Below are 14,824 nucleotides of genomic sequence, written 5' to 3'. Positions count from 1 at the left end.
AGGCTGAAAACTATGGGGGGGAAGTGGAAATATTTTCCTTATCCAACGATCAGTTTTAATAAGCATTAAATTGGGAAGATGAAAGAAAGCCAGATGAAGTATCAATTCAGTGTGCCATCAATAATGCTGCAGCTGTATTTTATTATAATTACTCTCATATTAACAATTATTAACATCGTTAGAGACTCTCCAGACTCTCCATTGCATTCACTAGGAGTTATTAGCTTCACCAGCAAAGCATTCACAGTTTGACCTCCTGTATTAGAGGCAGCATCTCCACTAATCCCAAGAGAAAGATGAGCAGGTTTCTACCTTCTTAAAAAAATGAGCAATTGTTATGCAGTTGATTATATTCAATGAAAGGAGGTCAGTAAAATCAGGTCTTCAATATGGGCAAAATGGAACCAAAGATTGGCAGAAAAAATAATAACAAGACAAAGGGTGACCTTTGAGGAAGAGACGTTTCAGATGCAGGCTAAGTACAAAGGGATGAAAGACTCCATGGATACAAGAATATGATGAATTAAAAGAGAGTAAGTGATTCAAGGTGGATTCTTTAAGCAAGAGCCAGGCCAATTCAAATAAGTTGAGAGAGGAAGTGAGACAAGCGATGTGAGAATGGAATGGCAATCAACATAAGAGACAAAAGAATTGTCTACCAGCCTGTAGATAGTAAGAGGAAGGTCGGGAAGTGGATGTCAAAACTAAGAAGTTATGAAACATAACTCCAACCTGCCACGTATGTTGCCTGACTCCATTTTTACAGCTTGTGAGTCATGCATGTGACTAATTCAAAAGAGGTTTGAGACAGCCACAGCCCAGCAGGAAAAATCAGTTAAAAAGAGGAAATAAGAATACTTGTCTGAACTGGTTTTGTATATTTTAAAATGGAATATCAGTAAAAACAGGGCAATAGGATATTGGTCCGAACAGCTCTTCCTACTGGGAGGGCAGCAGAAAGCTTGATTTAAAACTTTATAGTTGCTGGCTGGGTTTCTCAGCGCTTAAGAAAGCAGTGAAATGGAGATGGGAGCAACTGGCTGAAGACGATAAGTACTTTTTAGAGCACTTCCTTTAAATGGGGGGAACACGAATGTCCACCCACATTAATAACACCTGTGACAAACTTATTGCTGATCATGTCCTCTCCTCACTGCTTTGATTGGCTGAAGTCTCCATAAGCTGCGATCTTCCCTCCTCCAGCCCCAATTTCTGCATTTGTTGTCCTCCAATTCTCCCTGCAACCCCACCTTTCCCTCTCTTTGGATTGATGTTGCTCAACATCCCTCTGCAACCAAACCCTGACCTTACCCAATTACCAGAGCTACTCTCAATGGTTCCTGACTGCAGCTATCTATAGGTGGATTTTCCTGACCCTGAAATCTATCAATCTGTAAAAAATATAATTCAAGAACATCTATGCCCCAGGATTTCTGCAGTTCTGCTTGCAACCACACTTCTTAGATACTTCCCCATGAATATTGGAGCAGTTATGTCTTGCCCTCAGAGGCTTTTGTATTTGATACATTCTGTAACAGTCATGAAAATTAAACTGAAGAAATGGTTAAAAATGGAGTTCTTCCAAAGGCTCATATTCCTAACTAGTGGATAGCTGAGCTATATGATATAGTAAGGTCCCAAAATCAGCTCTCTGCCCGTGGAGATTTAAGTGATAGAATTGGCCTCAGTGAACATAAGCTATGGAATGAAATATCTATGATCATTTCCCTTTTGATAACTATCCTGTGTCCCAGCTGAAGTAATAAAAATGTTGGGTGAGAATGGGGTCAGGTTTGGCTGAGAGGGTTCTATTGTTGATTGGCACTACTAATCCTTACTCATGAGAAATGGTGCTTTGCTGGGGTACGAGAGAACACCTCATGCCTCTGGAACTCTGGAAATGTTTTCAGAAAGACAAGGAGACAATTGGAAAGAAACATAATTGAAGCAAAATATCATTGCTGAAATCAATTACTTGTCACCCAATGTATTTTGAACATGCTCCATTCTTAATTGACTTTATGTATACAAGGGCATCTACTGGGTGCCACATAATCTATCTGCCTATTTCAACATCTAGTTTCATGTGATGTCGTCTATTGACATCTAATTTACAGACAGAATCTCACAGGTAAAGGAATAATCATTCCTGCACCATCACAGCATCATTTTTCATAATCTAGTTAATGTCTCCGAAAAATGAAATGACAACCTAATCGCGAGCGGATTAGCGACTCTCTGGCATCTCTGTATAAATAGAACAGATGACGTTTGTGCTATAATGCATCTCTGCTCTACTCTTGTTCCTGAAAGGAATTGTCTGAAAGGATTCAAAAGATTTCATTACCTTTGCACAAGTGTTCCACTGCTGTAATACCTGAAAGAGACCCACTTTTCTTTCTTTTTGTTTACACTAAACACTTTATATTAATGAAAGACCCAGTGATCTTCATCAGTAATTCACTCTGCAGTAAGGTAATACATTTTGATGACTTCTAATTCCAATATGAAAATACCATTCATTTAAATAATTAGACATGCCAGTCACTGTGACTACTATGTCATTGTTTGTTACAATACTTTTGCAGGGAAACATGACATGATGGAAAGAGTTTCACTAAGCAGTAGTTAAATGCTGTATATTGATCAAATATTAAGGGTAAATTAAATAACATAGTCGATAGTATTCTGCTGAAGTTTGTGGTGATTACAATGAAGGGCTTCCAAAAGTTTCTCTGATAACTTGTCCTTAACCAAGTTGATTTTTAGGTTCAGGCTTATGATCTTCAACATGTGAGTGTAAATTCCTCTGGACATTATTGTAACTGGTTCTAAAATGTTCAATCAGATTCCAAGGTCTTGAATCTGGGATCCTACCAATTATGAAAGTACAGTGATGTCTTCCAAGTAAATTGTGTGTATTGTTTCCAGTCGGGATGTATTCTCCTTAATGAGCTATTGTAATGTAATGCAAAATGATCTTGTAGCACATAAAGTAGTGTTTAAAAACAAGTACACCTTTCCAGTTGATGATGGTGCTGCCTCATGCATCAGTGCACTATACATTCCAGTTATTTTGATTGAGAATGATAATAAAACACATCAAACTAACTAGCATTAAAAACTTAACTGCGTGTGACTACAAAATATTGGTTTGTCGGCAATTATGATTCTGGAATTGCTGTTTGGCTCAAATTAATTGGATCCAGTCCCCAATAATTGGTTTTCTGCTCTTGTTTAGCTACTGGTATTAAAATTTAACTATCCTGCTAAATCCATTTAGAAAAATGCAAACTGTTGTCATTGCCTCTCCCTACTGCACTTTGACACTAAGTCAGCCATCATGCTGTTTGATGGACATAAAGAATGCTCCCAGTGTGATCATCAACTTCTTCAGAGTTTCTGACCATCAAAATAGAGAAGAGCTATTAGTTTTTGGATAATTTGCGGGATCTCATTAAATCACAGCATTCTGAACATCTTTACAATTCTCTATTATTTTGTTGTGTTTTTATAATGACATAAAGACACCAATTATTCATAAGAGATTAGATAACCATGTTGTGAATTCATTTATTAAGATTAGGCGCATGAAAACTTACATACATGGATAGAAAGCTTTGAAGGCATCAGCAACAGGGCTGTGCGTGCTTGTTATCTGACGACAAATTTTATGAAATTGGGTACACAATATGGAAGCAGACTAAAGTTGCACCCAGAGCCTCCCCACTAAAGGTCACAAGGGAACAGACGCAGACTAGCAGGCAAGGACATGCTTTTATAATGCAAATGAGGGCTAGCACACAAAGGGAACCAGACAGGATGGCACCTACAGGAACTAAATTAGAAGTACACCCCCATCCGATCAAATCAGCACCTCTGATCTAATCAAGCAACCCTCTATGGAGACACCTAAAGATTAGCATAACTAAGGAATAATCCCTGGCCCCACAAACTTTCTCAAAATAGTCAAACACCCATTGTTCAACCCCAGAGATTCTAGACCATTAATAATCCCATCAGACAGAAACAATTAACACACACTTAAAACCATTGTTACAATACTTGAAGACATCGAAACAGGATGGTCAGAGTCGAATATTGTAAACAAAACATTAGCATTTGAATTGTACAATGTATGGAAGTTCAGGTATAACTGTAACCCATTGCGGCGGGTCTTTAGAGTGCTTTCAGGACAGTTTGGTTTGTATGTCCTGACTGCACCTCCGTCAATGTTAAAATAAAGCTGTACCGCTGTTAAACCTGACCCTGAGTCCGTAGTGGTCGCGTTCGCCCACTCGCGCTAACAGTGCTGTATCCTGTTCACAGAACAAAGTAAGACTGAGGCTGCTCACATGACACATTTCCTTTCTAGTGTTGGCAAGCTGATAAAGGCATATTACAACATCCCCCTTTATAGGTATAGGATTGGTGAATCTATGAGACCCTTAAGCATAGAGGCAATTTGCCGGTACGCCTACATCTTGTAGTGGGAACTTTGTCTGGAAGTTTCTGTAATTGGGCTGTTCCCACCACCCCCCCCCCCCTCCCCCACCTTTTGGGGAGCTGCCCCTTTTACTTTGTCCTGATTTATCTTGAGTTTGGTTTTTTTGGTTGACCTTAAAAGAGGCCAACATGTTTGAGTAAAACATTCTTTTCTCCCCCTTTCCGCTTCTTCTTTTCATTCCAGGGGGAACTCGGGACTTAAAGCAACTGATCACGAGAAATAGAAGCAGGAGTGGCCACCAGCCCCTTCAAGCCTGTCCTGTCATTCAATCTGATCATGGCTGATCCACGCCAGCCTCAGCTCTTTTACTGTGCCGTTTCCCTGTGGCCCTCTATTCCCTGATCTATCAAATATTTATCCACCTCCACTTTAAATATTTCTGTTGATCCAGCCTCCACCTCCCTTTGGAGCAGAGAATTCCAGGGCTTCATCATCCTCTGTGAAAATAAATTTCTGTACATCTCAGTTTTAAATGACCAATCCTTTACCTTGTTTGAGACTCTCCCACTCGTGAAAATATCTCATAGTGATCTGCTATATTGTCATGCTTGGACGTTGTTCCTGATTGCACTTGGGATCTTGCCCTAGATGCAGTAGGGCTTTACAGTGATTAAGGAGTCACAAATTGTCCTTGGTTATATCTCACCTTTGTACGTGATAACTTCATAGAACATTGGTTCCCCACAACTGACCACCACTGAACGCTATATTGTGTTTTTTAATGATATATTAATCAATACATATATACATCAATCAAGGCCCTGGGTAAACACACTGTGGGTTCATTTATTAAGACTAAGGACATGAAAACACATAGGCATTGATAAAGCTTGAAGTCATTCACGAGCGTATTGTGCATCTGCTTTGCAAATGCAGAATCTTCATATGATTCAATGCAGTTGAATGAAGACCAACAACAAGATGTTTTTGTGGAAGCCATCAACAGGCAGTGCATCTCCAATAGCAACTTCTCACTTCCTTTGTTTAATTATGCATCTATCCTTATTTGAAGTTGCTATGACCAAGCCTTAGAATTATTTTGGAAGCAAATGTTGGACTATTCTGTTTCATTGATATTGGTTAAGGCATAAGTATTGGCCAGGACTTTGAGGAGAACTATCCTGCTTTTCTTTGAAAAATGCCATGGAATTTTAAAAATGTACTTACATTTTGCATATAGCCACTGGGCCAATCCTAAGTGGAACTTGTAACAACTGATTAGAGGCCCTAAAACAGGCATTAGCCCCTCTCACCCCACCATTTACACATGGAAGGGGCATGCCACCTGTGTTTGTCAAGCACCAGGAAGACCTGTAAAGCTGCTATTATCAATATGGAGGTATGAGTAACACAGTCCCAGGTCAGGTGCAGAACTTTGTACCCTGAAATCAGCCATTTTGCCTTAGTTTCTGCGCAGGACATAACAAGGACTAAACCCTACTCCTTTGTGTTTAACTGAAAGCTAATTTTCTACAGTTTGCATATGCAAACATAAATCAACAACATACAAACATTTATGTTTCCTTACTTGATTCCAATCCACTTTGGTTTGAAACTATATGAATTGTTAATTGTTGGTGGGAAGGCAGCGTTTAATGTTGATGTTACCAGACCAATAGTCCAGAGGTCCAGGCTAATGTCCTGGAGGTACAGGTTCAAATCCCACCATTGCAGCTGGTGGAATTTAAATTCCAATTACTTGGAAGTTAGCCTTGGCAAGAAACAATCACCTGGTTCAGTAATGCCCTTTAGGGAAGGACGTCTGTCCTTACTTTTTCTGACCTACATGTGACTTTAGACCCACAGCAATGTGGTTGAACTGCCCTCTGAATTTGCTTAGCAAACACCTTAGTTCAAGGGCAGTTAGGAATGGGCAACATATGCTGATTTTACCAATGACACCCACATCCAAAAGAAATTAATAAGAATAATGTTGAGTTCTCAAGCTGCATTCTTTGTCAGCAAAGATGTTGTGAGGGAGACATTCAAAGATATCACTTATGTTGTTTATGTAAATCGTGTGATCTGTCATACAATTTATATCTACTGACTCTTACTTCCAGATGTGGATCATCATTTAATATATATGAAGTAAATGTGTCATAATTAATGTTGATGTCCTCATGCACAAGTCGATGCTCCTAATCAATGTTCACCATAGTGCCCCATGACACCAGAAAAGGAACACAGGCAGAGCACAAACCATATGGTTATATGCATTGCAAAAATTGAGTTACAAAAAGGCTTATAACTTTAGCTCTACTCTCAGAATTTGTGACATGAGCCACTTATATTTGTTTTTTGAGATTAATTATTCTTACCTCTTTTGCCTTACGATGCATTGATTTATTGTATAGTGCTAATTTTTAACAATGCTGATTGCACCTTTACGTAAAATGTGACCTGTTACATTATTGTATTTCAATGTCCCATTCTCCCTGTTTTTTTTCCAGCATCTGACATTGCCACAGAACAGGGACAAGTATTGGTCATTGCAACTGCTGCAGTCGGAGGATTCACTCTTCTTGTTATCCTTACTCTCTTCTTCCTAATCACTGGCAGGTAATACATGTACTGAGCTTCCTTCTTTTGAATATCTATAACCAATCTTATTGTCATGCTCAACCAGGGAAAACGTGCTGGGGTAAATTCTGACTTTGTTGGATGGTGAAATAATAATTAATAGAGATGTAAAATGAATACTGATTTGGTATCTCTCAAATTCAAAATCTACCCTGCTAACACTAAGATGGACCATTTCTGGACATTGACATTTTGAATGTATATCTGCATGACTCTGTTTTTCCAATCGCTGTGTTTTATTAGAAGGTGAGACTGCCCTTGCTTAAATTCTATTTTAAGAAGTTAAGTAGCTTCAGGATTACTAATTAGCAGCTATAGTTTTACAATAGTCATTTATTTCATAAAAACAGCATTCTGTGACTGTTCATTCAATTTTGCATTCTCTTGCAAAACAGTTATTTCACCAGCAAACTGCTTTGCAGGGCTAAAATACACAAAGTAAATATTATTAAAATCAAAGGTGCAGCAAGTGACCCTTTGGATAAAGCATGTGAACTTAAAAGTTATGAGAATAGAAGTCCTAGAAGTAGTTTTCTGTGTTTTGAATTAGAGTCTGAATTAGAGATGGTTCTGCACATCAAATACCTCTCTAACCAAAAGTCCTTCCCTTCTGTCATTTAAAATGTAACTTTCTGTGATTGGCAGATTAATAGGGCTTGCTGTTCCCTTTGTCAGGTCATGGGTCCAATGAAACCCAAACTAAGCACTGGTAAACAGGTTATTGCTGAGTATGCACAACGTGATGGGATTGTTAGATAACTGCTTCCATTACTCTAGTGATGATTGAGAGAAAGCTGAGAGGATGGTAATTAGCCAGGTTGGATATATCCTCTTTTTATGCAAATGCCTGTCAATTTTCTTAGCTGTCTGGTAGCTGGGGGTGAGGCTAGCTGGGGAGCAGTACAACTGAGATATTATGCACTCCAGCGCACACAGTCATTTCTTGATATCACTTGACATTCATTGAATTGGCTGAAGACTGGAATTTTCGGGAGGTTGCTGAAGATGATCATCTGCTCAGCACTTTCAGTTGAAGATAGTTGTAGTCGTTTCTTTTGTGTCTCTTGCACTCGCTCCACTATTAGTGAGCAAGGAGGATGTACGTGAAGCTGCCTGCTTAATTGTCCAGCGTTTCTGATGACTGGATATGGCAGGGTTTCAGAGCTTTAACCTGATCTGCTGGCTGTGGCATTGCTAATTAACCCAATAAATATGAATAAATACTGTTGTTATTTTTGCAAGATTGTGCAGTGCTTCCTGATCAACTTTTGTCTCAGCGGGAAATCATTGTTGTTTAACACAGATTTTTCATAAGAAAATATATCACTGGCTCTTTGTTGAAATCAAGATATAAGGGGGAGCTAAATCAACTTGTAGTAGCTGTTTTTAGACACCCATGATGTACAGATATACTGTTGATGGGAAGTATGCCAGACACAAATGGGTTTGCACACATGCACACACTGAATAACTGCTGGCAGTATGTTGAGCAGGAAGATTAATAACATCAATCAGTATGCAATGCTGATTTAATGCTTGTGTTACCATTTTTGAGCACAGTGCTCAAGTCTATACCCTGACTTAATATCTGACAGCTGAATATATATTACACATCATGAAGCACTCCCACCCGCCCACTCAGGCTTCTTAAATGGATTATAAACCGCTTGCAGATTAATTATAGGATTATTTCTTCTGACTGTTGGTGCATTGGACACATTTTCAGAGCTTTCCAATGCTTAACTGAAGTTTTAGTAGTTTGCAGGGAGTGGTTTGACCGGTGCTGGAGGGCTTCTAGAAATGGTGAGCATTCCTCTTGGAATTGAGTTTAACAGAGAGAATGAAGGGAGGGCGAGCAGAACAGGACAAAAGGTTAGGAGAGGGAGGAGAAAGTATTCTCAGCAGGAAGCTTTACTACCAGGTATCATAAGGAAGCAATTCTCTGACTTCAACCTGAGTGAGAACCAATGTTTCGGACATCAAAACTTCATTAAGGAGGGTCTGATTAAAATACAGCTGGAACTGCAACCTATAAGCCGGTCCAACGTAGTAATCCCTGTGTCTCTAAATTGACCTTGGCTTTGAAATTCAATGCATCTGACTCCATCCAGGCTGCTTCTGGACATTGCTTTCTGACTGCCTTTCGGTGCGCATAACCCATCAAATGCACTTCCCATGCATTTGGTTGTGTATATCCATCAGTCTTCCTGCAGCTTTACCCATCAAAATCCTCATCTGAGTCATGCAGCAGAACTAGGTATGTGTCTACACGCTCAGGTGAGCAGGTACCTCCACTATCCCTTCTCCCTGCCTGATTCCTACAAATCTCTGCCCTGTATCTCACAAGTGTAGCTCTCTCCTTTATTGAGCATATGTAATGCCCCTCGTCAAGAAGCGAAAGAGACAGTCAGAAAGCAGGAAAGTAGAGACCAATTAGCCTAACATCAGTTATCTGAAAAGTACTAGAATTCAAAGGAGATAGTAGCAGGACATTTAGAAAATTATAACACAATAAGACAGAGTCACCTTGGCCTTATGAAAGGGAAATCATGGTTGATAGATTTATTGGAGTTCTTTGAGGATGTAACAAGCAGGATGGATAAAGGAGGCCATTGAGATATAGGGTATTTGTATTTGAGTGGCTACTGCACTAAGGCTCAACGCGGTGGGGATGAAGTATGAGCATGGATAGTGGATTGGCTAAATAATAGGAAACTGAGTGAAATAAATGGGTCATTTTCATATCAGCAAGTTTTAACTTGTGGAATGCTGCAGGCATCAGCACTGGAGTTTCAACTATTTATGGTGTACATTAATGATCTACGTGAAAGGACTGAATGCATTGCAGCTAAATTTGCAGATGATTCAAAGATAGATAGGAAAGCAAGTTGTGAGAAGGGACACAAAGTGGTGGGGGGAGGGTGGCAATTTATCTGCGGAGAACTATTTTGCAGGTTTCGTGCTGGGTGTCATGGATTTCCGGAGTAATCAGCATTTCCATTTTGCACCTGGGAATGAAGTCTCCTAACATCCTGTCCCCTCCCCCTCCCATCCTGCCGTACTGGGAGTTATTCACTCCAATGGGGTTTACTCTTGCTCCCCACTGAACAAAGAACAAAGAAAATTACAGCACAGGAACAGGCCCTTTGCCCCTTCAAGCCTGCACTGACCATGCTGCCTCACTTAACTAAAATTCCCTACCCTTCCGGGGACCATATCCCTCTCCTCCCATTCTATTCATGTACTTGTCAAGACGCCTCTTAAAAGTCACTACCATATCCACTTCCACTACCTCCCCTGGCAACGAGTTCCAGGCAGCCACTACTCTGTGTAAAAAATCTGCCTCGTACATCTCTTTTAAACCTTGCTCCTCGCACCTTAAACCAATGTCCCCTAGTAATTGACTCTTCCACCCTCGGAAAAAGCTTTTGACTATCCACTCTGTCCATGCCTCTCATAATCTTGAAGGCTTCTATCAGATCTCCTCTCAACCTCTGTCACTCAAGTGAGAACGAACCAAGATTCTCTAACCTCCCTTCATAGCTAATGTCTTCCATACGTGGCAACATCCTGGTAAATATTTTCTGTACCCTCTCCAAAGCCTCCACATCCTTTTGGTAGTGTGGCAACGAGAATTGAACACTATATTCCAACAGCAGCCTCACTAAGGTTCTATAAAGCTGCAATATGACTTGCCAATTTTTAAACTCAATGCCCTGACCGATGAAGGCAAGCATGCCGTACACCTTCTTGACTTCTCCACCTGCATTGCCACTTTCAGTGACCTGAGTACCTGTACACCCAGATTCCTTTGCCTATCACTACTCTTAAGGTTCTGCCATTTACTGTATATTTCCTACCTGTATTAGACCTTCCAAAATGTATTACCTCACATTTGTCCGGATTAAACTCCATCTGCCATTTATCCGCCCAAGTCCAACTGATCTATATCCTGCTGTATCCTCTGATGGTCCTCATCGCTATCCACAAATCCACCAATCTTTGTGTCATCTGCAAACTTACTAATCAATCCAGTTACATTTTCTTCCAAATCATTTATGTGTATTACAAACAGCACAGGTCCCAACACTGATCCCTGAGGAACACCACTTGTCACAGCCCTCCATTCAGAAAAAATCCCTTCCCCTGCTACCCTCTGTCTTTGACCAAGCCAGCTTTGTATCCACCTTGCTAGCTCACTTCTGATCCCATGCGACTTCACCTTCTGTACCAGTCTGCCATGAGGGACCTTATCAAAGGCCTTACTGAAGTCCATTTAGACAACATCCACTGCCCTATCCTCACCTTCGTCATTTCCTTGAAAACTCAATCAAATTTGTGAGACACAACTTCCCCTTCTCAAAATCATATTACCTCTCACTAAAACGTCCACTGATTTCCAAGTGGGAGTAAATCCTGTCTCAAAGAAACCTCTCCAATAATTCCCCTACCACTGATGTAAGGCTCACTGGCCTGTAATTACCTGGATTGTTCTTACTACCCTTCTTAAACAAAGGAACAATATTGGCTATTCTCCAATCCTCTGGGACCTCCCCCGTAGCCAGTGATGATACAAAGAATTCTCTCAAGGCCCCAGCAATTTCCTCCCCTGCCTCTCTCAGTATTCTAGAGTATACTTCATCAGGCCCTGGGGACTTGTCTACCTTAATGTTTCTCAAGAACCCCAATACCTCCTCCTTTTTGATCTCAACATGACTCAAACTGTCAACACATCCTTTCCCAGACTCATCATCCATCAAGTCCTTCACTGATGGCAAACATCCACTGGAGGGAAGGGAGCCCATGTGTTTAGGAGAATCCCAGCCAAAGAGTCTGGAAAAAGACATTGATAGCCTAAATGAATGAAAAAAAGTTGGCAGATTGAGCATATGAGGTTATCCCATTGTCAGAAAGAATAGAGAAACAAAATATTGTTTCAATGGAGGGAATCTTCAGAATGCTGCAGTACAGAGAGAGTTGGGTGTCCTTGTATATATATGAATTGCAAAATATTAGTATGCAGGTAGAGCAAGTACTTGGGAAGGCAAATAGAGTGATGACATTTACTTCAGAAGATTGGAGTATAAAATTAGGCAGCCTTTCAACAACTGTACAGGGCATTGAAGTGACTACACCTAGAATATATTCAACTAACCATGATCTTATTGAACGGTGGAGCAAAATTAATAGACTCCTATTTCTTAAGTTTCATATTCTTACAGTCCTAGACCTCCCCCTTAAGTTGTGCTGATTATCTTTAAGCAGTGTTAGCCACTTGCAAAATGTGGGCAGCCAGTGAACATGCACTGGCTGCATGAAGCAATCTTATGAAACAGCAGGGAGCATGATTTGCCACATGCCTACAACACAATAAATAACCATGGGGTAATCCCACACTGTGATCCCCTTGCATATCATCTGCCATGATCCAATTTAACCCCTTAAATCTTGCATTCAGGGTAATCAATTCTGAACTATGTTAATATTTAATTATCAGAGATTGTATTTCTTGTGACTCATTTTTTACATAGACACAGAAATGAGAGATTAGTTTGCTAGGAAATTTTCCATTTGAATTCTGACTTATTCATGTGAAACCATATTAGCAATTGTGTAATATTTATAACTGAATGATTGAATCTGTCACCTGCAACTGATTTAAAAGTATTCAACGTAAATACTCCCACAAGGTTGTGATTCCCAGCCTAGTGACCCAGTTGAGGTTACCTCATTGAATGTTTTTAAGGCAAAGATAGATTTTTGAACAGTAAAGGAACTAAGGGTGAGCGGGCAGGTAAGTGGAGCTGAGTCCACAAAAAGACCAGTAATTATTTATTAAATGACGGAGCAGGCTCGAGGGGCCAGATGGCCTATTCTGCTCCTCGTTCTTATGTTCTTATGATTGTTTATTGATTTGGCGTCACATTTGCAGCATGTTCTCATTCTTCATAACGTTGCAAGGGCCAGGGGCCATGTGGTTACTGAAGTGTCATCACCAGTGATCCCAGTTATTTTTAACATAGACTGCTAGGAACAAGAACTCTGAGAACTTTGTAACATTTGTTAACTGTATACAATTATGTACAAGGATAAATAATCTTCAGGCTCCTTCCAGAATCATCACTCTCCGTGCCCTTTGGTCACACATGATCTGACATCACTGATGATATATTTAGCAATTAGCATACTGGTGATTAACTCTTTATACCATATCTCCTCCCCCAAGTCTTTAACGCCACCCATTAAACATATACACATTATCCTACATCCTCCTATCCTGTACCCTTCTTTCAGAGTCTCTTGTGGAGGTGGCATTCACCTCTGAATGTGCTCCATATCTCACTTGTACATATAGGACATATGCTGTCTATATTCCTGCATGGATGTAATTAAATCAGTAGGCTTCTGGTTTTCTGTGGGAATTGAAGAATGGATATTCTCTTCTTCCTCTTCTTTGTGAAATTCCCTTTTAATGTTACAGCATTAGCAGCTTCTTCTCAAAGCAGTGTCTCCCGTTGTTTATCCAGCTGTAATGGTCTGCAATCCTCTGAAATAGGCAAGTAGGATGGGCAATAAATGTTGACCCAGCCAATGGTACCCACATCTTGTGAATGAGTTTTTAAAAATTCCAACAAGTCCAATGTCTGGGAAAAGTATCTGTTGCTTAAGCACATTCAATGATTCCGATACCTGGGATGAGATGTTGTGCAATTCCAATGTCAAACTCATCAATGAATCAGATGGACAGATGAAGATTATTCTCCAGCAAGGTTAATAATTCTTTTGTTGGCACTGTATGTAGTTCTTGTATTATGTGTACATTCTGTCCTCACACCAATGTATCTCTACACTCCACTGGGCCTTGATACTTCAGGGGCTTCAGCAATCAAATCAATACCTGGTGTGGAGCTGGATTTCACCTCTGCTTCTGTTGCTCAATGGTGTTTTACCAGATTGTTGTTTCATTCCTTGTACATCTAAAATGTGTGCGAGATGAACAAATGGTATTTTAGCAGTTACTTCCGCTTCAGTTTTGAGATCAGATTTTCCCAAGTCAGGTTTATTTTCTGCAATTGTTTGACTGGAATTTCTGGGAGTTTCTGTTCCTGGTTTGTTTTCAGGAAAGTTAGTTCCTGTATCAGGTTATTCCACATCACAGGGGTATCCTCACCAGAACAGTCAGGCAGATTGGTGTCCTGGTCACCTTGTTCAATGGTGTTCTGGTCACCTCCACATTCATCATCCTCCCTCTCATCGAAGAGATGTGAAATTTGTGAAATTTCCTCCTGTGACTACAGATTTATTACTGATCCCAGGAAGACAGGCTTAGACCATTCTGGCTTGATTTGAGTTTCTAATGTGACAAGTGTATAAAAGAGCTGCAACTCTATACTAGCTTCTCTGCTTAGTAAAGAACAATCTTGATTATGAATAGCATGCTGAGTGTCGGTGAGTTCTCTGTCATTGTGTTGAAACACATCAGTCATCTGCCCTTCCATTTTCACTACAGTGCTTCTAGACCATGAAGACAAATGATAGATGGCTGGAGAAACTCAGAGTTCAGCCACTGTACTGTATCAGAAAGAACTGCACTCTTACTCCTGTGTCAAATTTAAAATTCATTTTGTGGCCATTGGCCATGATTTCTGCGCTCCAAAAATTCCCCTTGGATGTTGCAACCTTATCCACGAAAGACATCATTGAGACATTGATAGGATGCAGAGCTGGGCCGAA

The 14,824-nt window shown here is 40.2% G+C and overlaps 1 protein-coding gene across 1 annotated transcript in view; it reads left to right on the top strand.

The window, feature by feature from the left end:
- The window catches only part of epha6 (eph receptor A6), a 635,583-nt gene that overhangs the window by 523,464 nt on the left and 97,295 nt on the right, over positions 1-14,824 (top strand). Inside the window, exon 8 of the mRNA XM_080203887.1 lies at positions 6,961-7,069. Coding sequence (XP_080060013.1) covers positions 6,961-7,069 — 109 coding nt within the window. The remainder of the gene's footprint in view (positions 1-6,960; positions 7,070-14,824) is intronic.

This window comes from Carcharhinus amblyrhynchos, chromosome 15 (genome assembly GCF_965287045.1).
Source record: "Carcharhinus amblyrhynchos chromosome 15, sCarAmb.v2.hapA, whole genome shotgun sequence".
Classification (NCBI taxonomy): Eukaryota; Metazoa; Chordata; class Chondrichthyes; order Carcharhiniformes; family Carcharhinidae; genus Carcharhinus; species Carcharhinus amblyrhynchos.
This window is presented reverse-complemented; position numbering and strand designations above follow the sequence as displayed.